Raw genomic sequence first — 26,144 nt, forward strand, 5'->3', positions numbered from 1 at the left:
GGCCCCTGATCCTGTCCAGGTGAGTCCTGGCCCCTCCCCTTGTCCAGGTGAGTCCTGGTCCCTGTCCTGTCCAGGTGAGTCACAGCCCTTCCCCTCGTCCAGGTGAGTCCTGGCTCCTCCCCTTGTCCAGGTGAGTCCCGGCCCCTGATCCTGTCCAGGTAAATCCCGGCCCCTGATCCTGTCCAGGTGACTCCTGCTCCTTGATCCTACCCAGGTGAGTCCCAGCTCCTGATCCTGTCCAGGTGAGTCCTGCCCAGCCGGTCTGGCCCGACAGGTTCCCAGCAGCTCTGAGCCCTGTGGCCACAGGGCCAGACACATGCACCTGGTGACACCTCACCTGGGCAGGTAATTCCTCACCTGGACAGGTAACTACTCACCTGGGCCAATGACACCTCACCTGGGCAGGTAAAACCCCACCTGGGCAGGTAACACCTCACCTGGGCCAATAACACATCACCTGGGCAGGTAAAACACCACCTGGGCCAGTAAATCCTCACCTGGGCAGGTAACACCTCACCTGGGCCAGTAACACCTCACTTGGGCCAATAACACCTCACCTGGGCAGGTAAAACCCCACCTGGGCAGGTAAAAACCCACCTGGGCCAGTAAATCCTCACCTGGGCAGGTAACACTTCACTTGGGCCAATAACTCCTCACCTGGGCAGGTAACACCTCACCTGGGCAGGTGACTCCTGCCTGACTCTGCACTGCCCCCTCCCAGTGTGGGACGGTGCTGGACACTGGGGGTACTGGTGGCACTGGGAATACTGGAGTCACTGGGGGGCACTGGGGATACTGGAATTGCTGGAAGAACTCACTGGGGTGACTGGGAGCACTGTGACCCTGGGGACAGTGAGGACACTGGGGATACTGGGGACACTGGGGGTGATGGGGACACTGGGGACACTGGGGATACTGGGGACACTGGGGACACTGGGGGTGATGGGGACACTGGGGATACTGGTGGCACTGGGGACACTGGGGGTGATGGGGACACTGGGGACACTGGGGATACTGGGGACACTGGGGACACTGGGGGTGATGGGGACACTGGGGACACGGGACACTGGGGATACTGGTGGCACTGGGGACACTGGGGGTGATGGGGACACTGGGGACACTGGGGATACTGGTGTTGGCACTGGGGATGCTGGTGGCACTGGGGATACTGGAGTCACTGCTGATACTGGAGTCACTGGGATACTGGTGGCACTGGGGATACTGGCGGCACTGGGGATACTGGAGTCACTGGGATACTGGTGGCACTGGGGATACTGGTGGCACTGGGATACTGGAGTCACTGGGATACTGGTGGCACTGGGAGCCCCTGGGGTCCCTGCAGTCCCCTGTGCCCGCGGGGCTGTGGGGGCGGGGCTGGACGTGCCCAGTCCTCCCAGTATGCCCAGTGCACGCCCAGAGGGGTCCCAGTGTCCTCCCAGTATCTCCCAGTGCCCACCCAGAGGAGTCCCAGTATCTCCCAGTGCCCACCCAGACGAGTCCCAGTATCACCCCAGTGTCCCCCAGTACCCCCAGTGCCCACCCAGAGGGGTCCCAGTGTCATCCCAGCATCACCCCAGTGTTCCCAGTGCCTGCCTAGTGTGCTCCCAGTGTCTCCCAGTATCCCCAGTGCCCACTCAGTGTCGTCCCAATGTCCCCCAGTTTTCCCAGTGTCCACCCAGAGGGGTCCCAGTGTCGTCCCAGTTTCACCCCAGTTTTCCCAGTGTCCGCCCAGAGGGGTCCCAGTATCTCCCAGTGCCCACCCAGAGGGTTCCCAGTATCCCCAGTACCCACCCAGAGGGGTCCCAGTGTCCTCCCAGTATCTCCCAGTGCCCACCCAGAGGGTTCCCAGTATCCCCAGTACCCACCCAGAGGGGTCCCAGTGTCCTCCCAGTATCTCCCAGTGCCCACTCAGAGGGGTCCCAGTGTCCCCCAGTGCCCACTCAGAGGGTTTCCAGTGTCACCCCACTGTTCCCAGTGCCCACCCAGAGGGGTCTCAGTGTCCCCCAGTATCTCCCAGTGCCCACCCAGTGGGGTCCCAGTATCTCCCAGTGCCCACCCAGAGGGGTCCCAGTGTCGTCCCAGTTTCACCTAGTGCCCACCCAGAGGGGTCCCAGTGTCCCCCAGTATCCCCAGTACCCACCCAGAGGGGTCCCAGTGTCCTCCCAGTATCTCCCAGTGCCCACCCAGAGGGGTCCCAGTGTCCCCCAGTATCTCCCAGTGCCCACCCAGAGGGTTCCCAGTATCCCCAGTGCCCACCCAGAGGGGTCTCAGTGTCCCCCAGTATCCCCGGTACCCACCCAGAGGGGTCCCAGTGTCCTCTCAGTATCTCCCAGTGCCCACCCAGAGGGGTCCCAGTGTCCTCCCAGTGCCCACCCAGAGGGGTCCCAGTGTCCCCCAGTATCCCCAGTGCCCACCCAGAGGGGTCCCAGTGTCCTCCCAGTATCTCCCAGTGCCCACCCAGAGGGGTCCCAGTGTCCTCCCAGTGCCCACCCAGAGGGGTCCCAGTGTCCCCCAGTATCCCCAGTGCCCACCCAGAGGGGTCCCAGTGTCCTCCCAGTATCTCCCAGTGCCCACCCAGAGGGGTCCCAGTGTCACCCCAGTGCCACCAGCGCTTTCCCCGCTGTGCCCTGAGGCCGCGTTCTCCCGGACGTGGCCACCAAACCCTCCCTGCGGTGGCCCGGGGGGGACAGGAGCCACCCGTGCCATCTCCGAGCCCATCCCAGTTCCTTCCCAGTTCCTTTCCAGTTCCCACCGGCGCCACGTCTCGGCCACCCCCTCACCTCCGCACGCCTCCGTGGCCACCACCCCCTGCCCGAGGTGGCCACCGCCGCCACCACCGCTCATGGCCGGGGGCTACCGCGGGCCAGCGCTGGCCCCGGAGCTTGCGGGTGACAAACAAACATCGGCGGGGTCACCCGGCCGCGTTCCTGTCCCTCTGCGTGTCCCCGGTGCCACCCCCCCACCCCCCCCACCCCGGGCTACTGAGCCGCGGCCGCAGGTAGCCCTCAGGTGTAGCCGGACCGGTTCTGCCGGTAGCCCCGGGGAGGAGGGGGAGGGACAGGAGTGGCTGTGCTGGCCCAGGAGCGGCGGTGACACTTCTGTCACCGAGGGGTCACCCGCGCCCAGAGGGTCCTCGCCTCCCTCACCTGCCCAGGTGTCCCAGACCCGCGGAGGTGACACGGTCAGAGGTGGCGCGAGCTGTCCCCCTGTCCCCTCTGTCCCCCTGTCCCCTCTGTCCCCCTGTCCCCCTGTCCCCCTGTCCCTCTGTCCCCTCTGTCCCCCTGTCCCCTCTGTCCCCCTGTCCCTCTGTCCCCCTGTCCCCTCTGTCCCCTCTGTCCCTCTGTCCCCTTGTCCTTCTGTCCCTCTGTCCCCTGTCCCCTCCCCCCTCCACTTCCTTTTCCCGCCACCTCAAGGAGTGTCCCCGTGGCGTGGGGGAGGGGTCTATGTCCCCCCGCACCCCCAAACCTGCGCACCTCAGTCCGTGTCACCCCCTGTCACCCCCTGTCACCCCCTGTCACCCCCTGCTCTCAGCCGACCCGGTCTGAGCCCCCACCTGGGGCAGGGGGTGACACGGAAGGTGACACGAAGGGGACAAGGAAGGTGACACGGAAGGGGACACGGAAGGGGACACGAAGGGCACAGGGAAAGGGACACGGAAGGTGACACGAAGGGGACAACCCGCGGCCGCCCCCCCGGGACCCCCCAGGTGACCTCGGTGTCGATCCCTGGCCCCGCTGTCGCCTCCAGAACCGAAAGGAAAAGCTCAGCCAAAAGTGAAAGGAAAAACACCGTGACCCTCCCAGTACAGCCGTGACCGTCCCAGTACAGCCGTGACCCTCCCAGTACAGCCGTGACCGTCCCAGTACAGCCGTGACCCTCCCAGTACAGCCGTGACCGTCCCAGTACAGCCGTGACCCTCCCAGTACAGCCGTGACCGTCCCAGTACAGCCGTGACCCTCCCAGTACAGATGTGACCCTCCCAGTACAGCCGTGACCCTCCCAGTACAGATGTGACCCTCCCAGTACAGATGTGACCCTCCCAGTACAGCCGTGACCGTCCCAGTACAGCCGTGACCCTCCCAGTACAGATGTGACCCTCCCAGTACAGCCGTGACCGTCCCAGTACAGCCGTGACCCTCCCAGTACAGATGTGACCCTCCCAGTACAGCCGTGACCCTCCCAGTACAGATGTGACCCTCCCAGTACAGATGTGACCCTCCCAGTTCATCCGTGTCCCCGGACTGGTCAGACTGGGCACACTGGGGCGGTGCTGGGGCTGGCCCCTCCCCCCGCCGCCCTCGGGGCTGTCCTGGGGTCACCTGAGCCAGAACACCTGGGCTTGGGGGGGAGGGGCACAGGGAGGGTCCCGCCAGGTGTCACTGCCAGGTGTCGTGCCAGGTGTCATTCCAGGTGTCATGCCAGACGTTGTCCCAGGTGCCAGGTGCTATTCCAGGGAACTGGGATGGGCTCGGAGCTGGCACAGGTGGCACCTGTCCCTGTCCCACCCCAATGTCCCCAATGTCCCCAATGTCCCCCACCCCAATGTTCCTCTGTCCAGGTGTGTCCTAGGTGTGTCCCAAGTGTCTGGAAGGGGACAAAGGTGTTCTGGGGGGTCCCAGGTGTCCAGGTGAGGTCCCAAGTGTCCAGTGACATCCCAGGTGTCTGGGGTGTGTCCCCAGGTGTGTCCCAAGTGTCTGGGAGGGGACACAAGTGCCCCCAGGTTGGGTCCCCAGGGTGTCCCAGGTGTACGGAGGGGTGTCCCAGGTGAACTGGGGGGGTCCCAGGTGAACTGGGGGGGTCCATGCCACACCCCCCCTCCCCCCCCCGTGTCCCTATGGGGCAGGAATATGGGGGAGGGTCTCTCTTTGGGCCCTCCCCCACCCCCCCGCAGGAATTTGTCACCTGGCGGGGACACTTTGTCACCGCGGCGAGGACAAAGTGGAGCCGTGTCCGGGGACAGCTGCCAGACCCCCCCCGGCCCCACGGCGGCCCCACAGCGGCACGAGAGGGGCGAGATAACACCCCCGCCCCCCCGCACTGTGTCCCCATTTAGACGTGACAGGGACACGCTGTCACCACCCCCCGGTGCGGGGACATTGGCCAGGGACCCCCCGGCCCAGCCCCATAGAATGCCCTAAACACGGGATCCCAATATCCCTGCCCCATAGAATCCCCTAAACACGGGATCCCCCCGTCCCAGCCCCATAGAATCCCCTAAACACGGGATCCCCCCTGTCCCTGCCCCATAGAATGCCCTAAACACGGGATCCCCCCGGCCCAGCCCCATAGAATTCCCTAAACACGGGATCCCCCCGTCCCTGCCCCATAGAATGCCCTAAACACGGGATCCCCCCGTCCCTGCCCCATAGAATGCCCTAAATAAGGGATCCCCCCGTCCCTGCCCCATAGAATGCCCTAAACACGGGATCCCCCCGTCCCAGCCCCATAGAATGCCCTAAACACGGGACACCCCCGTCCCAGCCCCATAGAATGCAATAAAAAAACGGGACCCCCCCGTCCCAGCCCCATAGAATGCCCTAAACACGGGACCCCCCCCCGTCCCTGCCCCATAGAATCCCCTAAACACGGGATTCCCCCCGTCCCTGCCCCATAGAATCCCCGAAATACGGGACCCCCCCGTTTCTGTCCCATAGAATGCCCTAAACACGGGACCCCCCCGTTTCTGTCCCATAGAATCCCCTAAACACGGGATCCCAATGTCCCTTCCCTATAGAATCCCCTAAACACGGGATCCCCCCGTCCCTGCCCCATAGAATTCCCTAAACACGCGACCCCCCCGTCCCAGCCCCATAGAATCCCCTAAACACGGGATTCCCCTGTCCCTGCCCCATAGAATGCCCTAAACACGGGATCCCCCCGTCCCAGCCCCATAGAATCCCCTAAACACGGGATTCCCCTGTCCCTGCCCCATAGAATCCGCTAAATACGGGATCCTCAATGTCCCTGCCCGATAGAATCCCCTAAACACGGGATCCCAATATCCCTGCCCCATGGAATCCCCTAGATACGGGATCCTCAATGTCCCTGCCCTATAGACCTCCTCGAATGGGACCCCAGACTCCCCAGCCCTTACTCTGCCCCACAACTCACGCTATGGGGTGAACACGGGGGGCTCAGATCCCTCGGCCCCACAGAGACATCACAAGGTGGGGGGGGAAGGGTGGGGCAGCCCCCTCCCCCACCTTTATCAGCCCCCTCCGCCACCCCCACTGCTCCTCCCCCCCCCACCTCCCCCCCCTCCTCCCCCCCCCCCCCCCCCCCCACAACGCCCTATAAAAGCTATGGGGCCGCGGGGCTGCCCCAGCTGCTGCTGTGGGGCAGAGACGGACGGTGCGGGTCTCTGTGGGGCGCAGGGCGGGTTGTGGGGTGCACGGGGGGGGGGTCTATAGGGTTCATTGGGGTCTCTGTGGGGTGCACTGGGGTCTCTATGGGGCACACAGGGTGGGTTATGGGGTGCACGGGGGTCTCTATGGGGTGCACATGTTGGGTTATGGGGTGCACGGGGGTCTCTATGGGGCGCACAGGGTGGGTTATGGGGTGCACTGGGGTCTCTATGGGGTGCACAGGGTGGGTTATGGGGTGCACGGGGGTCTCTATAGGATGCCTGGGGGGTCTCTGTGGGTCACAGCGTGGGTTGTGGGGTGCATTGGAGGTCTATGGGGTGCACAGGGATCTGTAGGGCACCGGGCGGGTTATGGGGTGCACGGGAAGCCTTTGGGGTCTACAGGAGGAAACGGGGGCTCAGTGGGTTTTTGGGATCGCAGGGGGCTGTGGGGCACACATGGGGTCTGTGGGGGTGCACAGGAAGGCTGTGGGGTTTTTGGGGGCACAGGGGGTCTATGGGGCGCACAGGGGGCTGTGGGGTCTGTGGGGTCTATGGGGGGCACGGGGGCTGTGGGGTCTATGGAGGGCACAGGGGGTTGTGGGGTCTGTGGGGGGTCTATGGGGTGCACGGGGTCTGTGGGGTCTATGGGGGGCACAGGGGGTTGTGGGGTCTGTGGGGTCTATGGGGGGCACAGGGGGCTGTGGGGTCTGTGGGGTCTATGGGGGGCACAGGGGTCTATGGGGGGCACAGGGGTCTGTGGGGTCTGTGGGGTCTATGGGGGGCACAGGGGTCTGTGGGGTCTATGGGGCGCACAGGGGGTTGTGAGGTCTGTGGGGTCTATGGGGTGCACAGGGGGCTATGGGGTCTATGGGGGCGCACAGGGGGCTGTGGGGTCTATGGGGCTCACAGGGGGCTATGGGGGGCTGTGGGGTCCGTGGGGTCTATGGGGGGCTGTGGGGTCTATGGGGGGCCCAGGGGGGCTGTGGGGTGCAGCCCCTCACCCGCCGTGTCCCCCCCAGATCCCTCCATCCAACCCACCGGACCTACAGACAGCAGGTGAGGGGGGGCTGCTGTGGGGTGTCCATGGTGGGTGGGGGTCTATGGGGCTGTGGGGGAGGGGGGTCTGTCCCCGTGCCCCCCAGGTGACAGTGACCCCCAGGCCCCACGGCTGACGGGTCTGGGGGTCTGTCCCCGTGCCCCCCGGGTGACAGTGACCCCCAGGCCCCACGGCTGACGGGTCTGGGGGTCTGTCCCCGTGCCCCCCAGGTGACAGTGACCCCCAGGCCCCACGGCTGACGGGTCTGGGGGTCTGTCCCCGTGCCCCCCGGGTGACAGTGACCCCCAGGCCCCACGGCTGACGGGTCTGGGGGTCTGTCCCCGTGCCCCCCAGGTGACAGTGACCCCCAGGCCCCATGGCTGACGCGGTGCTGGCGGCTCTGGGTGCTGCGGCGCCCTTCCTGCGGCCTGGCGAGCGCGAACGCCTGGCGGCCACCACGCGTCCCTTCGACCCCCGCGCCGAGTGCTTCGTCCCCCACCCGGGACACGAATTCGTGAAGGGTCGGGTGGTGGAGAGACAAGGGGGGAGCGTCACCGTGGAGACCGAGCTGGGAGAGGTGACACGGGGGGGGGGATTGGGGACATGGAGGGGGTCTTGGGGACATTGGGGGTGACGCAGGTGCTTGGGGTCATCAGGGGGACATGGGGACACGGGGGGTCTTGGGGACATGGGGGGACACGGGAGTTGTGGGTCATTGGGGGGACATGGGGGGGACGTAGGTACATGAGGGGGTCTTGGGGACGTGGGGGGTTCATGGGGGGGACACGGGGAGTCTTGGGGTCATCAGGGGGACATGGGGGGGCTTGGGGTCGTTGGGGGAACATGGAGGGGCCATGGGGACATGGAGGGGGTCTTGGGGTCATCGGGGGGACATTGGGGGGGGCTTGGGGACATGGGGGTGACAGAGGTGCTTGGGGTCATCAGGGGGACATGGGGGGGACACGGGGAGTCTTGGGGTCATCAGGGGGACATGGGGGGGTCTTGGGGACATGGGGGGACACGGGAGTTGTGGGTCATTGGGGGGACATGGGGGGGACATAGGTACATGGGCGGGTCTTGGGGACGTGAGGGGTTCATGGGGACATGGGGGGGACACGGGGGGGCTTGGGGTCGTTGGGGGGACATGGAAGGGCAATGGGGACATGGGGGGGTCTTGGGGTCATCAGGGGGACATGGGGGAGTTTGGGGACATCGGGGGTCTTGGGGGGTGTCCACGAGACATTGGGGGTGTCACCTTGGAGAACGAGCTGGCAGAGGGGACACGGGGGGCATTGGGGACATAGGGGGGACACGGGGGGCATTGGGGACATGGGGGGGACACAGGGGCTTGGGGTCATCAGGGGGACACAGGGGGGGTCTTGGGGACATGGGGTGGACACGGGGGGCTTGGGGTCATTGGGGGGACATGGGGGAGGACTTGGGGATATGGGGGGTGTCGCGGGGGGTCTCGATGGGACATCCGGGGGATGTCACCGTGAGGCTGAGCTGGGACACGGGGGGCTTTGGGGAGGGCCCAAACCGGATCCCGGTGGGTTCGTGGTGGATCTGGTGGAGGGGACGCAGCGGGATCGTGGTGGTCCCCGCCCCTCCGTGACCCCCCCACCCCCCTTCTCCGTGTCCCCCCCCCCCCCAGAAGGTGACGGTGAAGGAGGGGGACGTGCACCAGCAGAACCCCCCAAAATTCGACAAGATCGAGGACATGGCCATGCTGACGTTCCTGCACGAACCCGCTGTGCTCTTCAACCTCAAGGAGCGCTACGCGGCCTGGATGATCTACGTGAGACCCCAAAAACGGGGGTTGGGGACCCCCAAAAAATGGGGGGGGAGACCCCAAAAATGGGAGGGGAGACCCCAAAAAATGGGGGGTGGGGAACTAGGGGGATCCTGCCCCAAAGCTGGGGGTGGGGTTGGAACCATGTGGGGAATTTTGGGGAGCTGGTGGAACAGCAGGGGGGTGTGTGGGGAATTTGGGGGTGGGGGTTTCCTGGGGGTCCTCCCATCTGGAATGGGGGGGGGGGAGGGGGGTTTGGGGTAGCTGGGACAGCAAAGGGGTACCTGGAAATCGGGGGGGAGCCTGGGAATTGGGGAGGGTCCTCGAAGGGGTGGGGGGGTCCATGGGGCACCTTGAACTCGGAGGAATTTCTGGGGGTGGGGTCTTTGGGGCACCAAGAATCTGAGAACGGGGAGGGGGGAAGGGGCTTCTCCAGCCCCCTTTGGGTCACCCCGATCCCAAATCATCCTAAACCCCTGAACGGCCCCCCCCCCCCCCCCCCCCCCCAAAACCCCAACCCCAAAATATCCAATCCTTGAACCCTCAGGACCCCTGAACTCCCTCCAGGACCACCCCCCTCCAGCTCCATCTCCAGCCATCCTGGACCCCCCACCCCCACCCCACACCTGGTTGTCCCCTCTCTGGGGGGGGTGTCCCCATCCCCTGACCCCCCCCGTTTGCCCCCCCAGACCTACTCGGGGCTGTTCTGTGTCACCGTGAACCCCTACAAGTGGCTCCCGGTCTACGACCCCCAAGTGGTGGCCGCATATCGGGGCAAAAAACGCAACGAGGTCCCACCCCACATCTTCTCCATCTCTGACAACGCCTACCAGTACATGCTGACAGGTGGGACCCCAAAAACGGGCCCGGGCACACCTGGGGACACCCAAGATTCCCAGGGGTTCCTCCCAGTCTGAACTGGGAGAGAGGAGAACCCCAGAAGTCCCCGGTTTTTATTTATTTTATTTATTCATTAATTTTTATTTATTTGTAAACTGTGATATTGTCACAGTCTGGTCACACCTGACCTGGGACTCACCTGGGTTGGGGGGAGATTTGACCCATCTCAACTGGGGGAGGTGGGGTTGGAGACCCCCAACATCTCCCTCACCTTGGTCCCACCTGGGGGGGTTGGAGACCCCCAACCCCTCCTGAAGATTCCCCAACCTCACCTGAGAGGTTGAAGACCCCCAAATATCCCCCCTCCCCCCCATCTTGGTCCTGCCTGACCTGGTGCTCACCTGGAGGCGTGGAACCCACCCCAAGACCCCCCAGCGTTGCCCCAGCCTCACCTGTTGCTTGCCTGGGAGGGTGGAGACCCCCAACCCCCACCCCAAGACCCCCAATCTTGTCCCATCTTACCCAAAAAGGGTTGGAGACCCCCAGGACCCTCAACACCTCCCACACCTTGGTCCAACCTGGCGCTCACCTGGGCAGGTGGAGATCCCCAACATCTCCCTGACCTCCTCCTCACCTGGGGGGGGGTTTGAAGACCCCCAAGACCCCTCCTCACTCCCTGACCCCTCTCTCCCCCCCACAGACCGCGAGAACCAATCCATCCTCATCACGTGAGTCCCCGACCCTGACGCCGCCCCACAGGTGTGGGGTGGGACCAGATCCCCCAGGTGACCCCCGTGACCCTCCTGGTGACCCCGTTGCCTCCACCCCCCCCCTCCCCAGCGGTGAATCGGGGGCTGGGAAAACGGTGAACACCAAACGCGTCATCCAATACTTCGCCAGCATCGCCGCCATCGGCGACCGCAAGAAGGAGACGGCCAACAGCAGCAAGGTAGGGCGGGGTCCCGGCCACGCCCAGCCGGGGATGGGGAGGGTCCCATGGCCGTGTCCCCACCCTGGGTGTCACCCCCGTACCAGGGCACCCTGGAGGATCAAATCATCCAGGCCAACCCCGCGCTCGAGGCCTTCGGCAACGCCAAAACCGTCCGCAACGACAACTCTTCGAGATTCGTGAGTGGGGTGGGGCCTGTGGGGTGGGGTCTGGGGATGGGGGTCACACTGATGGGGTGGGGTCTATGGGGGGGGTTCCATGGGGTGGGGCCTGGGGGAGGAGTCTATGGGGCCCTGGGGTGGGGTCTGTGGGGCAACACCTATGGGGTGAGGTCTATGGGGTGGAGTCTATGGGGCGGGGCCGGTGTCCATGAGACACATCTATGGGGTGAGGTGTATGGGGTGGGGTCTGTATCTGTGGGGCACAATGGTGGGGTGGGGTCTGTGGGTGGGTTCTGTGAGGTGATTGGAGGTTGGGGTCTGTGGGCTGAGGTCTATGGGGTGGGGCTGGTGTCTATGGGAACATCTGTGGGGCGGGGCCTGTATCTGTGGGGTACAGTGGTGGGGTGGGGTCTGTGGGTGGGTTCTGTGAGGTGATTGGAGGCTGGGGTCTGTGGGGCACATCTGTGGGGTGGGGCCAGTGTCTATGATAACATCTATGGGGCAGAGTCTATGGGGTGGGTCCACGACACATCTGTGGGGTGGCACCCGTGTCTGTGGGGTGTGGCCAATGGCACGGGGTCTATAGGGTGGGTTTGTGCAGGTTACGGTCTGTGGGGCAGAGTCTATAGGGCTGGGGCTGGGCCTGTGGGGTACGCTCTGAACATCGCAGGGGATGGGGTCTATGGGGAAGGGTCTGTGGGGTCGGGTCTACGGGGGGGGCCTCAGTGGGGCAGGGTGTTTGTATGGGGCCTGTGGGGTGGGACCTACGGCCCCCCACGACCCTTCCCCACCGCCCTTCCAGGGGAAATTCATCCGGATCCACTTCGGGGCCACTGGGAAGTTGGCGTCGGCCGACATCGAGACCTGTGAGTGGCCGTGGGGTGGTGGCAGTGGGGGCCGGCCGCTGTCCGTGTGTCCAGAGCCCTCCTCGTCCCTCTGCCCACTCCTCATCCTTCCATCTCCTCATGTCTCCATCCGTGTCCATCTGTCTTCCTGGCTGGTGGATCCATGAGGTGTCCGTCCCTCCATCCATCTCCCCTTGTCCGTGGCGGGCGGATCCATGAGTTCTTGTCCGTCTGTCCTTCCATCTCCTCATGCTGCCGTTCCCAGCTCCTCATCCCTCCATCCCTCTCCATGGCCGATAGATCCACGAGCTGGTGTCGTGTCCTGCTGTCCCTGCCTCCATCTCCTCATCCCACCCGGCACCTGACCCTCCCTCTCCTCATCTTTCCACGCCCTTGTGTCTCCGTCCAATCATCCATGGATCCATCCGTCCCGTCATCCCGTCCGTCCCGTCATCCCATCCATCCCATCATCCCGTCCATCCCATCATCCCATCCTCCGTCCATCTTCCCATGTCTCTGTCCCTCCCCTCACCCTACCCTCTCCCTTCCACTCTCCCAGACCTTCTGGAGAAGTCCCGTGTCATCTTCCAGCTGAAGGCGGAGCGGAATTATCACATCTTCTACCAGATCCTCTCCAACAAGAAGCCGGAGCTGCTGGGTGAGCCGGGCCCCCACTGTGGCCTCAGGGCTTCTCCCCCTCTCCTCCCAAATTTTGGGGTGGTTTGGGGAGACTGGGAATGCTCAGTGGTGTCTCCATCCTGCACCAGAGATGCTGCTGGTAACCTCCAACCCCTATGACTACGGTTACGTGTCCCAGGGAGAGGTGACCGTGGCCTCCATCGATGACTCCGAGGAGCTGATGGCCACTGACGTGAGTGGGGAGGGGTGGATTGATGGATGGATGATGGATGGATCCAGGGATAAATGACTCCTGAGCTGGGCAAAGGGACCCGTGGATGAACAAATTCATCCATGGACAAACCCATGGCTGGATGTGTCCTCATCGGCCAGCTGGGCCAACAAGTGGGAAGGACAGCGGGAGGTACCCTCAGGTGGTGACCATCACAGCAGAGGCCACACCCTCACCTGATTCCACCCCTCCCAGAGCGCCTTTGATGTCCTGGGCTTCACGGCTGAGGAGAAGGCTGGCGTCTACAAGCTGACGGGCGCCATCATGCACTTCGGCAACATGAAGTTCAAGCAGAAGCAGCGGGAGGAGCAGGCAGAGCCGGACGGCACCGAAGGTGAGTTGGGGCGAGGGGGTGACACCTCAGGGAGGGGGCACCAGGTGAGGTGGCACCTGACCGCGTGCCTCCCGCTCCGCAGATGCCGACAAGTCCGCGTACCTGATGGGGCTGAACTCGGCCGACCTGCTCAAGGGCTTGTGCCACCCGCGCGTCAAGGTGGGCAACGAGTACGTCACCAAGGGGCAGAGCGTCCAGCAGGTCTACTACTCCATCGGGGCCTTGGCCAAGGCCGTCTACGAGAAGATGTTCAACTGGATGGTGGTGAGGATCAACAACTCCCTGGACACCAAGCAGCCACGGCAGTACTTCATCGGTGTCTTGGACATCGCTGGCTTCGAGATCTTTGATGTGAGTCTCGAGGCGGGCCAGCGGCGTTGGACCTTTCAGGGGTGGCATGGAGCCGGTTGGGTGTGGAGTGGATGTCCTGCACCTTCATGGTGACCTCAGTGGGAATTTGAGTCTCTGTGTTGATGTCATTGAGTGTTGCATTGGCCTCGTTGACCCCTTTGGGTGTTGAGTTGACCCTCTTGACCGCACTGGGTGTTGTTTGAAACCCTTTGGGTCTCAGCGTGACCCCGTTGATCTCATTGGATGCTCTGTTCACCCTACTGGGTGTTGAGTTGTCCCCATTGACCTCCATGGGGCATCACTTTGACCCTGTTAGATGTTGGGTTGACCCCAAGGATCCCATTCAATGTCGTCTTCACCCCATTGGGTGTCAAACTGACCCTGTCCATCCCATTGAGCATCACTGTGACCCCACTGGGTGTTCAGCTAACCCTGTTGGCACTATTGAGCCTTGAGTTGGTCCCGTTGGGTGTTGAGTTGGTCCCGTTGGGTGTTGAGTCGGCCCCACAGACTCCATCACCGATCCCTCCCTCTCCTCCCCCAGTTCAACAGCTTCGAGCAGCTCTGCATCAACTTCACCAACGAGAAGCTGCAGCAGTTCTTCAACCACCACATGTTCGTGCTGGAGCAGGAGGAGTACAAGAAGGAGGGCATCGAGTGGGAGTTCATCGACTTTGGCATGGACCTGCAGGCCTGCATCGACCTCATCGAGAAGGTACCACCACTCCCAGGGCCTCCGGGGGCTCAGGGGGCTGAGGGAGGAAGGGCCTGAGAGCTGGAGCTCCTCAGGTGCTCCACGAGCAGATTTTGGGTTGTCCTTGGTTTCCTCCCCGGCCGACAAGATCTGCTCGTCCACAGCCCATGGGGATCATGTCCATCCTGGAGGAGGAGTGCATGTTCCCCAAGGCCTCGGACATGACCTTCAAGTCCAAACTCTATGACAACCACCTGGGCAAGTCGGCCAATTTCGGGAAGCCACGGAACGTCAAGGGCAAGTCCGAGGCCCACTTCTCGCTCACCCACTACGCCGGCACCGTGGACTACAACATCCTGGGCTGGCTGGAGAAGAACAAGGACCCCCTCAACGAGACGGTGGTGGGGCTCTACCAGAAATCTGCCCTCAAGCTCTTGGCCCACCTCTTCTCCAACTACGCCGGGGCAGACTCTGGTGGGTGATGGAGGAGTGAAGAAGACAGCGCCCACGGGAGTTGTCCTTGTCCCCACCTCATCCCACCGCTCTCCTCCGCAGGCGGTGACAGCGGGAAGGGGAAAGGAGCCAAGAAGAAAGGTTCCTCCTTCCAGACTGTCTCAGCCCTGCACCGGGTGAGGGACCCGCACTGTATCCGCTGAGGGGCAGGGGGAGAACAACCCCCAGTGTAGAGGGTGGTCCCACCACCCCCCAGCTCCTCCCCTGCTCTCCCATTGGTCACCGCCCCCTCTCCTCCCCAGGAGAACCTCAACAAACTGATGGCCAACCTCAAGACCACCCACCCCCACTTCGTTCGCTGCCTCGTCCCGAACGAGCGGAAGGAGCCGGGTGAGCTGAGGGTGGGGATGATGGGAGGTTGGGGCGTGGGTGTGGCTCGTGGTTGACCCCTCACCTGTATCCCCACCCCCTCCCCCAGGTGTGATGGACAACGCCCTGGTCATGCACCAGCTCCGCTGCAATGGGGTCCTGGAGGGAATCCGCATCTGCCGCAAAGGCTTCCCCAACCGCATCCTCTATGGGGACTTCCGCCAGCGGTGGGGACATGGAGGGGGTTTGGGGAGGGGGGACAACCCCACCGGGGCTAAACTCAGGGATTGTGTCCTCTCTGGCCCCCAGGTACCGCATCCTGAACCCCGCAGCCATCCCCGAGGGGCAGTTCATCGACAGCCGCAAGGGCGCCGAGAAGCTCCTGGGCTCCATCGACATCGACCACAACCAGTACAAGTTTGGGCACACCAAGGTGGGGTCGTGTGGTCGCTGCTTCCTGTGGTCCCACTGTCCTTTAGGTGCAGTGGACCTCCTGGTCCCATGATCCCCGCGTCCGTCGGTCCCCCCACTCACGCACCACCCCATTCTCCCACCCACCACAACCAGTTTGATCCCCCTGGGCGTGATCCCATGGTCCCTGCTCCCTGTGGTCCCACCAAGGTGAACATGGACCTCGTGGTCCCACCAAGGTGAACATGGGCCTCATGGTCCCATGATCCCCGCGTCCATCTGTCCATCTACCCAGACACCTCTCCATCCTCCTACCCACCACAACCAGTTTGATCCCACTGAGAGCGATCCTGTGGTTGCACCATCCTTCAGGTCTTGTGGACCCCATGGTCTCACCATTCACATGTCCATCTGTCTGTCCCTATGTCCATCTCTTTCTCCTGGACCCCTACCCCATTCTCCCACCCACCATAACCAGTTTGATCCCACTGGGTGAGATCCCATGATCCCTGTTCCCTGAGGTGGATGTGGACCTCATGGTCCCACCACTTCCTCCTCACCTCCTCCCTCCCTTCAGGTCTTCTTCAAGGCGGGGCTCCTGGGACAGCTGGAGGAGATGCGGGACGAGCGCCTGTCCCGCATCATCACCCGCATCCAGGCGCAGGCGCGGGGGCAGCTCATGCGCCTCGAGTTCAAGAAGATCGTGGAGCGCCGGTGAGGCAGGGGTGGGGTTTCTGCTCACCTGCTTACCTGCTTGGGGACATGGTGGCACCTGTGTCCTCCTCCTCATAGGGACGCGCTGCTGGTGATCCAGTGGAACCTCCGGGCCTTCATGGGGGTGAAGAACTGGCCGTGGATGAAGCTCTACTTCAAGATCAAGCCCTTGCTGAAGAGCGCGGAGACAGAGAAGGAGATGCAGGTGGGAGGAGTGGGCAGGACAGGGTGGGACCGCCGATGGTCTGGGGGGTGTTGGGTGAGGGTCTTTGACCCGCTCGGAGTCTCCTGGAGCAGAACATGAAGGAGGAGTACGGACGGCTGAAGGATGCCCTGGAGAAGTCGGAGGCGCGGCGGAAGGAGCTGGAGGAGAAGATGGTCTCCATGCTGCAGGAGAAGAACGACCTCCAGCTCCAAGTGCAGGCTGTGAGTCAGATCACCCCAAAAACCACATGGGTGTGACCACCACCCCCACCACCCCCTGCGGCAACCCCGCTTCACTCGCTGTCACCCCCAACAGGAGCAGGACAACCTGAACGATGCCGAGGAGCGCTGCGACCAACTGATCAAGAACAAGATCCAGCTGGAGGCCAAGGTGAAGGAGCTGACAGAACGGCTAGAGGATGAGGAGGAGATGAACGCCGAGCTGACGGCCAAGAAGAGGAAGCTGGAGGATGAATGCTCGGAGCTGAAGAAGGACATTGATGACCTGGAGCTGACCCTGGCCAAGGTGGAGAAGGAGAAACATGCAACCGAGAACAAGGTGAGGGTGGGGACAAGCGTCGGCCTCAAGGTGAGGGGACTTGAGTCTGCTCAGCCTTGTTGGGTTGGGTTGAGGTTGGCTTGGGTTGAGGTTGGCTTGGATTGGGTTGAGATGACCAAGGATGGTTGAGGTGCATTGAGATGACACGAGGTATTGGTTTGAGTTGAGGACACCCAATGCTGGGTGAGATCTCTTAGCTTGGATTGAGGAGACCCAAGACAGGTTGGGAAGATCCAGCGTTGATTGGGTTGAACTCACTGAGAAGACCCAAAGTCCTTTAGGTTCTCCCGCTTTGAAACAACATCATTGGCTGAGGTGAGCATCAACCTGCCATGACTCTGCTCCACCCCGGCACTGAGCTGGAGGTCGGACACTTCCCCCACAGGTCAAGAACCTGACAGAGGAGATGGCAGGGCTGGATGAGACCATCACCAAGCTGGCCAAGGAGAAGAAGGCTCTGCAGGAGTCCCACCAGCAGACGCTGGATGACCTGCAGGCCGAGGAAGACAAGGTCAACACCTTGACTAAGGGCAAAGTCAAGCTGGAACAGCAAGTGGATGATGTGAGTGTGGCCGGTCCCATGCCAGGCCCTTCTGAGTTACTTCTGGGGCGAAGAGGAGCAAAACCTGAGGTTTCTCCCCATTTCTGTGTTCCCACACAGCTCGAAGGCTCCCTGGAGCAGGAGAAGAAGATTCGGATGGACCTGGAACGGGCCAAGAGAAAACTGGAAGGTGACCTGAAGCTGACCCAGGAGAACATCATGGATCTGGAGAACGACAAGCAGCAGCTGGAGGAGAAGCTCAAGAAGTGAGGCTGGATCCACCTGCCATGTGAGGTCCAGGCAAGGGTTGCAGGTGAGGCCTCACTTACCCCCATCTTCTTCCACAGGAAGGAGTTTGAGATCCACCAGCAGAACAGCAGGATCGAGGATGAGCAGGCACTGGCTCTGCAGCTCCAGAAGAAGCTGAAAGAGCTACAGGTGGGGGGGAAGTTGGGTCTGTGTCTGGTTGGGTTGGACTGGAGAATCTCCAGGTGGCTGGGTTGGGTTGAGGAGTAACATGATGGCTGAGTTGGAGAGTCTCAAGGTGGTTAGGCTGAGTAGAAGAGGCTCCACTTAGCTAGGTCAGTTTTGGTGGGGTTGAAGAGTCTCCAGCTGGTTGGCTTGGGTTGAGTCACCAACTGGTTGGGTAGACTTGAATGATCTCCAGCTGGTTGGGTTGAGTTGAGTTGAGTTGAGTTGGATTAAAACACCCCAAGCTGCTTCGGCTGGGTTGATTGGAGGGGTCGGGTGAATCCCATACTGTCTCTTGCCTCCCTCTTGGCGCGCAGGCACGGATTGAGGAGTTGGAGGAGGAGTTGGAGGCAGAGCGGACGGGCCGGGCCAAGGTGGAGAAGCAGCGCTCGGAGCTGTCGCGAGAGCTGGAGGAGCTCAGTGAGAGGCTGGAGGAGGCCGGCGGTGCCACCTCAGCGCAGCTGGAGCTCAACAAGAAGAGGGAGGCGGAATTCCAGAAGCTGCGGCGGGACTTGGAGGAGGCCACGCTCCAACACGAAGCCACGGCGGCTGCGCTGAGGAAGAAACACGCCGACAGCGTGGCCGAGCTGGGCGAGCAGCTGGACAACCTCCAGCGCGTCAAGCAGAAGCTGGAGAAGGAGAAAAGCGAGCTCAAGTTGGAGCTGGATGATCTCAGCGCCAATGTGGAGCAGCTGATCAAGGCTAAGGTAGGAGGAGGCTGAGATGGACAGCAGGGAATCATGGGATGGTTTGTGTGCGATAGGAGCAATGGGATCTTCCAGTTCCATCAACCTACGGGCAGGGACACCTTCCACTAGAAGGGGTTGGGTTGGGTTAAGTTGGGCTGAAAAGGCTCCAGCTGGTTGAGTTGACCTGAGTTGTGTTGAGTTGAAGACTCTCCAGGTGGTTGGGTTGAGTTAGGTTGAAATAAAGAGTCTCCACATGTCTGAGTTGACCTGAGTTGGGTTGAAATGAACTCTCTACATGATTGGGTTGAGTTGGGTTGAGCTGAAGAGTCTCATGGTTGGGTTGGGTTGAGTTGGGTTGAGCTGAGTCTTCAGGTGGTTGAGTTGGGTTGAAATGGAGTCTTCATGTGGTTGGGTTGAGTTGAGTTGGGTTGAGCTGAAGAGTCTCCACATGGTTGGGTTGAGTTGGGTTGAAGTGAAAAGTCTCCACATGTCTGAGTTGGTCTGGCTTGGGTTGAGTTGAAGAGTCTCCACATGGCTGAGTTGACCTGAGTTGGGTTGAATGCAGCGTTGGTTGGATCCCACCCAGGGACACCTTCCACTAGACCAGGTGGCTCCAAGCCCTGTCCTACCTGGCCTTGGACACTTCCAGCCGTTGGTCGTGTCCACTCCAGCGTGGCGTCCAGCCCTACCCCTGCTCTGGCCCCTCCTTGCAGGTGGCCATGGAGAAGTTGTCGCGCTCCATGGAGGACCAGGCCGCCGAGCACTTGGCAAAACTGGAGGAAACCCAACGCGTCCTCAATGACGCCAACACCCAACGGGCCAAGCTGCAGACGGAGAATGGTGGGAGCTGACCCAGGGCAGCCCCTCCCCCTGCCCCACAGCTGCAGCCACACCCCCCACCCTACTTTCCCCCCCACCCCACACCTGAAACCACGCCCACCTCTGCAGGTGAGCTGTCGAGGCAGCTGGAGGAGAAGGAGGCGCTGGTGTCACAGCTGACCCGCGGGAAGGTGTCCTACACCCAGCAGCTGGAGGACCTGCGGAGGCAGCTGGAGGAGGAGATGAAGGTAGGATCTGGTGGGGGTTGAGGAGACCTGGGGATGTCCAGGTGAGTCACAGGTGTCCTTCACCTTTGTGGTCATTGTTTCAGAATGGTTGGGCTGGGTTGGGTGGGTCCATCTGCAGTGGTTCCATCTAAGGGGGGGGTCCACTGTGGAAAGTCCAGATACGGTTGGGTTGGTCTGGAGAAGGTTGGGTTGGTCTATGGAAGGTCTGGTTGAGTTGGGGCCACAAAGACCAGCTCCTGCTGAGCTGGAGACCCCAAGAAGCTCAAGCTGACCAGAATCCAACTGTCCCACCTTCTCCTGAAGGTGTGGGGAAGGTTAGGTTGACCTGGAAGAGCATGGGTTGGTCTATGGAAGGTCCAAGGATGACCAGGTCGAAAGTGGTCTAAGAGGGGTTGGGTTGGTTTGGAGAAGGTTGGGTTGGTCTCCAGAAGGTCTGGTTGGGTTTTGGTGAAAAAAACCAGCTCTTGCTGAGCCACCCAAGAGGACTCCAGGTGACCTGAACATGACGGTGCCACCTTCTCCTCACCAGGGCAAGAACGCGTTGGCGCACGCGCTGCAGTCGGCCCGGCACGATGGCGACCTGCTGCGGGAGCAGTACGAGGAGGAGACCGAGGCCAAGGCCGAGCTCCAGCGCTCGCTCTCCAAGGCCAACTCTGAAGTGGCCCAGTGGAGGACCAAGTATGAGACGGATGCTATCCAACGCACCGAGGAGCTGGAGGAGGCCAAGTGAGTCATGATCGTCCCATGGGTGGAGATTCTGTGGGGTCAGAGGGGTGGAGACCACCCTTGGAGAATGTTCTGGAGAAGGTTCTGGAGGAGGCCAAGTGAGTCATCGCCCCATGGGTGGAGATTGTGTGGGGGTGGGGAGGTGGAAACTACTGGAAAAGGATCTGGAGAAGGTTTTAGAGGTTGAGTCACCTCCCCATGGATGGCTCCTGTGGGGTCAGAGTGGAGACCACCAGAGTGGAGAAGGTTCTGGAGAAGGTAGAGTGAGCTGGAGACGGTAGAGGAGATGCAGAGCAGAACCTTGGCCAATGGCCAGCTGGGAGAAGGTTTGAGTGGCCGCACCTGGCCCGCGGGTGACCCCAGGTGGTCCCTGGGGCAGGAAGAAGCTGGCACAGAGGCTGCAGGAGGCCGAGGAGGCCGTGGAGGCCGTCAATGCCAAATGCTCCTCCCTGGAGAAGACCAAGCACCGGCTGCAGAACGAGATCGAGGACCTGATGGCCGACGTGGAGCGGTCGAACGCGGCTGCCGCTGCCCTGGACAAGAAGCAGAGGAACTTTGACAAGGTGGGCAGGTGTGGCACGTTGGGGGTGGTGGGGCGGGGCCAGGTAGCCGTGGGGTGACACCTGGCTGTCCCCAGGTGTTGGCCGAGTGGAAGCAAAAGTTCGAGGAGTCGCAGACAGAGCTGGAGGCATCGCAGAAGGAGGCCAGGGCCCTCAGCACTGACCTCTTCAAGCTGAGGAACATCTACGAGGAGTCCCTCGAGCACCTGGAGACCTTCAAGAGGGAGAACAAGAACCTCCAAGGTGACACCACAGGTCCTTCTGCCCACCTGGGCGTTCCCTGCCAGTTCCCACGGGGTCTGACGGGGGTCTCACCTGGGCAGAGGAGATCTCGGACCTCACGGAGCAGCTCGGCGCCAGCAACAAATCCATCCACGAGCTGGAGAAGGTCCGGAAACAGCTGGACGCCGAGAAGCTGGAGCTCCAAGCCGCTCTGGAGGAGGCTGAGGTGGGACAAACCCTGTCCCTCCCCGTCCCTGTGTCCTCCTGGTGGCACGTCCATCCTCTGTGGTCCTCAAGGTCCTCTCTGTCCCCTCCCAGGCCTCCCTGGAGCACGAGGAGGGGAAGATCCTGAGGGCGCAGCTGGAGTTCAACCAGGTGAAGGCGGAGTACGAGAGGAAGCTGGGCGAGAAGGAGGAGGAGATGGAGCAGGTGAAGCGCAACCACCTGCGCATGGTGGAGTCGCTCCAGACCTCGCTGGATGCCGAGACTCGGAGCCGCAACGAGGCCCTGAGGCTGAAGAAGAAGATGGAAGGTGACCTCAATGAGATGGAGATCCAGCTCAGCCACGCCAACCGTGGTGCCAACGAGGCCCAGAAGCAGGTCAAGGCTCTGCAGGGCTACCTGAAGGTACCTGTCCATGGGAACATCAGGGTGGAGGAGGTACCTGAGGGTACCTGTCCATGGGGACATTGAGGTGCAGGGGGTACCTGAAGGTACCTGTCCATGGGAACATGGGGGTTCAGGAGGTACCTGAAGGTACCTGTCCATGGAGACCTTGGGGGTTCAGGAGGTACCTGTCCATGGAGACCTTGGGGTGTTGGAGATCCCACCACACAACAGGGAGGGTTCGATGGACCCACCACCCCCTGCCCACCCCCCCAGGACACACAGCTGCAGCTGGATGATGCAGCCAGGGTTGGAGAGGACCTGAAGGAGAACGTGGCCATGGTGGAGCGCAGGAACACCCTGCTGCAGTCGGAGCTGGAAGAGCTCCGGGGTTTGGTGGAACAAACCGAGAGGGCCCGGAAATTGGCCGAGCAGGAACTGATCGAGGCCAGCGAGAGGGTTCAGCTTCTCCACTCACAGGTGAGACCTCACCTGCCTGCCAGGAGAGGAGCCACCTCCATCCAGGGATGATCCAGGCCAGGAGAAACAGCTCTGATTGCTCAGTTGGGGACCTTGAGGTGGCTCAGGGTGGTGTGGAGCTGAGAGCCCAAATTTCTCCTGAAGGGTTGGGTTGGGGGAGGTTGGGTTGGTCTAAAGAAGGTCCAGAGTAGGTTGGGTTGGTCTGGAGGTGGTTGGGTTGGTCCAGGGAAGGTCGTGGTTGTCCAAGGAAGGTTGGGTTGGTCTGGAGAAGGTTGGGCTGGTCTGGAGAAGGTTGCGTCGGTCCAGGGAAGGTTGGGCTGGTCCAGGGAAGGTTGTGGTTGTCCAAGGAAGGTTGGGCTCCCTTCCATGTTACATCACTCAGAAGATCCTTGACCCTGCTGCAGTCTTCAAGACCTGGGGAGACTGAGGGATGGGACAGCAGTCCCTGGGCCACCTCCTGAGGCCCCTCCCTGTCTTCCCCAGAACACCAGCCTCATCAACCAGAAGAAGAAGATGGAGGGTGACATCTCCCAGCTGCAGACAGAGGTGGAAGAGGCCGTCCAGGAGTGCCGGAACGCCGAGGAGAAGGCCAAGAAGGCCATCACCGACGTGAGTGTCGCGGTGGGGCCTTCACCACTGGGGCCACCGTGGAGGACGTGCCACGGAGCCCATGCTTGTTCCCCCACGGGCAGGCGGCCATGATGGCAGAGGAGCTGAAGAAGGAGCAGGACACGAGCGCACACCTGGAGCGGATGAAGAAGAACATGGAGCAGACCATCAAGGACCTGCAGCTGCGGCTGGACGAGGCCGAGCAGCTGGCGCTCAAGGGGGGCAAGAAGCAGCTGCAGAAGCTGGAGGGGCGCGTGCGGGAGCTGGAGAACGAGCTGGAGGCCGAGCAGAAGCGCAACGCCGAGAGCGTCAAGGGACTGCGCAAGTCCGAGAGGCGCGTCAAGGAGCTCAGCTACCAGGTGAGACCATGGAGGTGAGAACTTGGGGGTGGGTCAGGGAGCTCAGCTACCAGGTGAGAGCATGGAGGTGAGACCACGGGGGAGGGTCAAGGAGCTCAGCTACCAGGTGAGACCATGGAGGTGAGAACTTGGGGGTGGGCCAGGGAGCTCAGCTACCAGCTGAAGCTCAGTTACCAGGTGAGGGCATGGAGGTGAGACCATGAGGGTAGGTCAAAGAGTTCAGTTACCAGGTGAAGCTCAGGTACAGGTGAGACCATAAGGGTGGGTCAAGGAACTCAGATACCACGTGAGAGAACGGAGGTGAGAACTTGAGGGGTTAAACCCAGGAGGAGAGACCATGGGGGGGTGAGTCAGCTACCAGGTGAGAATGTGGGGGTGGGACCATGGAGGTGAGACCACAGGGATGGGAGAATGGGGGTGGGCCAAGGAGCTCAGCTACCAGGTGAGGCTCAGGTGAGAACACCTGGATGGGTCATGGAGGTCAGGTACCAGTTGAGACTCAACCAGGTGAGGCCATGGAGGTGAAATTCAGGTACCAAGTGAGAGCAGCTGTGTGGGTCATGGAGATCAGTTACAGATGAGACCATTGAGGTGGGTCAAGAAGCTCAACCACCAGGTGACACCACCTGGGTGGGTCAAACTCACCTGTGCTAGATGAGGCCACCACAGCACAGCCTCTCTTCTGTCACACCTGTGGGATATCTGGCAGAGATGGTGGCCTTGGTCAACCCAGAATGTTGACTTGGTGACCCAAGACATTGACTGGGTGGCCACAGGCACAAAGATGACCCAGAGCATTCATTGGGTGGTCAAAGGGATGTGGGTGGCCCAGAACATTGACCTGGTGGCCAGGAGGACACAGGAAGTCTCTGGGAAGGGAAACTGAGGCCCAGGAGTTGTGGCCGTGCTCTGGTCCAGCGTCCGTCCCTGTTCCCGCAGACGGAGGAGGACAAGAAGAACCTGCTGCGGCTGCAGGACCTGGTGGACAAACTGCAGATGAAAGTCAAGGCCTACAAGAGACAGGCGGAGGAGGCGGTGGGTGAAGGGGACGGAGGGAGGGAGGGGGGGGATCCATGGATGGAGGGATGGAATCCATGGATGGATGATGGATGGACAGACGGATGGAGGATGTTGGATGGATGTCAGATGATGGATGGACAGATGGATGATGGATGGACAGATGGATGATGGAATGATGGGAAGGATGGATGGATGGGTGATGGAAGGACAGAAGGATGGATGGATGATGGATGGATGATGGGATGCTGGGAAGGATGGACAGATGGATGATGGAAGGACAGAAGGATTGATGGATGATGGAAGGACAGACAGATGACGGATGGATGATGGGATGGATGATGGATGATGGATGACGGATAGATGATGGAACGATGGGAAGGATGGACAGACGGATGATGGATGGACAGATGGATGATGGAATGATGGGAAGGATGGATGGATGGGTGATGGAAGGACAGACAGATGACAGACAGATGACAGATGGATGATGGGATGGATGATGGATGATGGAACGATGGACAGACGGATGATGGATGGACAGACGGATGATGGATGGATGATGGATGATGGATGACAGATGGATGATGGAACGATGGGAAGGATGGACAGACGGATGATGGATGGACAGACGGATGAAGCCATCTCAGCCGTGGGGGTGGCAGGAGGACTCCCACACCTCCTTGGTGTCCCGCCCTGACCTCCCCCATGCCCGCAGGAGGAACAGGCCAACACCAACCTGGCCAAGTTCCGGAAGGCGCAGCACGAGCTGGACGAGGCCGAGGAACGCGCCGACATCGCCGAGTCCCAGGTCAACAAACTGCGGGCCAAGAGCCGCGACATCGGAGCCAAGGTGGGACCTCCCGTCACCCTCCCGTCACCTCCCGTCACCCCCGCAACCCCCCCGGACCTTCTGTCTTCTCTCTCACCTCACTCCAGAAGCTGCACGATGAGGAGTGACCCAAACCCAGGAGGGACCCACCAGAGCCACGCCACCACGATGAGTGACCCCCCACCATGGCATGAGTGACCCAATGACCACCATGAGTGACCCAATGACCACCATGAGTGACCACCCATGATGCCACCACAAGTGACCCAGTGACCACCATGAGTGACTCAATGACCACCATGAGTGACCACCATGAGTGACCCAATGACCACCATGAGTGACCACCCATGATGCCACCACAAGTGACCCAATGACCACCATGAGTGACCCAGTGACCACCCATGATGCCACCACAAGTGACTTGTGACCATGAGTGACCACCCGATGCCACCACAAGTGACCCAATGACCACCATGAGTGACCCAATGACCACCATGAGTGACCACCCATGATGCCACCACAAGTGACCCAGTAACCACCACAAGTGACCCAATGACCACCATGAGTGACCACCATGAGTGACTCAATGACCACTATGAGTGACCACCCATGATGCCACCACAAGTGACCCAATGACCACCATGAGTGACCCACCACGGTGTAGGATCCACCATGACAATGACTGACCACCCAACACCACGATGGACCCATGATGATGATGGACCCATGATGATGATGACGTCGGTCACCATGAGTGACCCCCAACCCCACCGTGGACCCTCTCCCCACCAGTGACACCCCCCACCCCTTGTCCAAGATGAGGGGACCCTGATGCCATCATTAATTAATTAATTAACGAGCCACAGGAGGGACACAATGTCCCCTTGTCCACCCCCCACCCCCCAAAAAAACACGACCCTGAGCAGCACCAGGTGTGGGATGAGGTTTAATTTGGGGTGGGGGGCAGGACCAGGTGGTGAGGGGACAGAGGGGGACA

At 61.6% G+C, this 26,144-nt stretch overlaps 1 protein-coding gene across 1 annotated transcript; it reads left to right on the top strand.

The window, feature by feature from the left end:
- The first annotated feature begins 7,758 nt into the window (after positions 1-7,758).
- On the top strand, positions 7,759-25,275 carry LOC134043848 (myosin-6-like). The gene is made up of 38 exons (XM_062492585.1): positions 7,759-7,959; positions 9,037-9,180; positions 9,864-10,020; positions 10,715-10,742; positions 10,855-10,963; positions 11,050-11,142; positions 11,927-11,990; positions 12,529-12,627; positions 12,737-12,840; positions 13,075-13,213; positions 13,296-13,564; positions 14,109-14,279; positions 14,423-14,732; positions 14,814-14,887; positions 15,014-15,101; positions 15,190-15,307; positions 15,390-15,513; positions 16,069-16,205; positions 16,284-16,410; positions 16,503-16,631; positions 16,726-16,968; positions 17,354-17,530; positions 17,630-17,775; positions 17,857-17,947; positions 18,298-18,687; positions 19,383-19,509; positions 19,618-19,736; positions 20,266-20,462; positions 20,842-21,025; positions 21,100-21,265; positions 21,346-21,470; positions 21,563-21,871; positions 22,127-22,330; positions 22,814-22,939; positions 23,023-23,298; positions 24,238-24,333; positions 25,034-25,168; positions 25,255-25,275. The coding sequence occupies exons 1-38, from the start codon at positions 7,759-7,761 to the stop codon at positions 25,273-25,275; spliced, it is 5,817 nt and encodes a 1,938-aa protein (XP_062348569.1).
- The last annotated feature ends 869 nt before the right edge of the window (positions 25,276-26,144 follow it).

The sequence above is a fragment of the Cinclus cinclus genome, chromosome 1, assembly GCF_963662255.1.
Source record: "Cinclus cinclus chromosome 1, bCinCin1.1, whole genome shotgun sequence".
NCBI classification, from domain to species: Eukaryota; Metazoa; Chordata; class Aves; order Passeriformes; family Cinclidae; genus Cinclus; species Cinclus cinclus.

Excerpts from the sequence above, each read along its gene's own strand:
- LOC134043848 (XM_062492585.1), top strand. The coding sequence starts at position 7,759 with ATGGCTGACGCGGTGCTGGCGGCTCTGGGTGCTGCGGCGCCCTTCCTG. Across the intron at positions 14,888-15,013 it reads CTGTCTCAGCCCTGCACCGG|GAGAACCTCAACAAACTGAT; the intron begins GTGAGGGACCCG and ends TCTCCTCCCCAG. Across the intron at positions 20,463-20,841 it reads GAGGAGCTGGAGGAGGCCAA|GAAGAAGCTGGCACAGAGGC; the intron begins GTGAGTCATGAT and ends TCCCTGGGGCAG.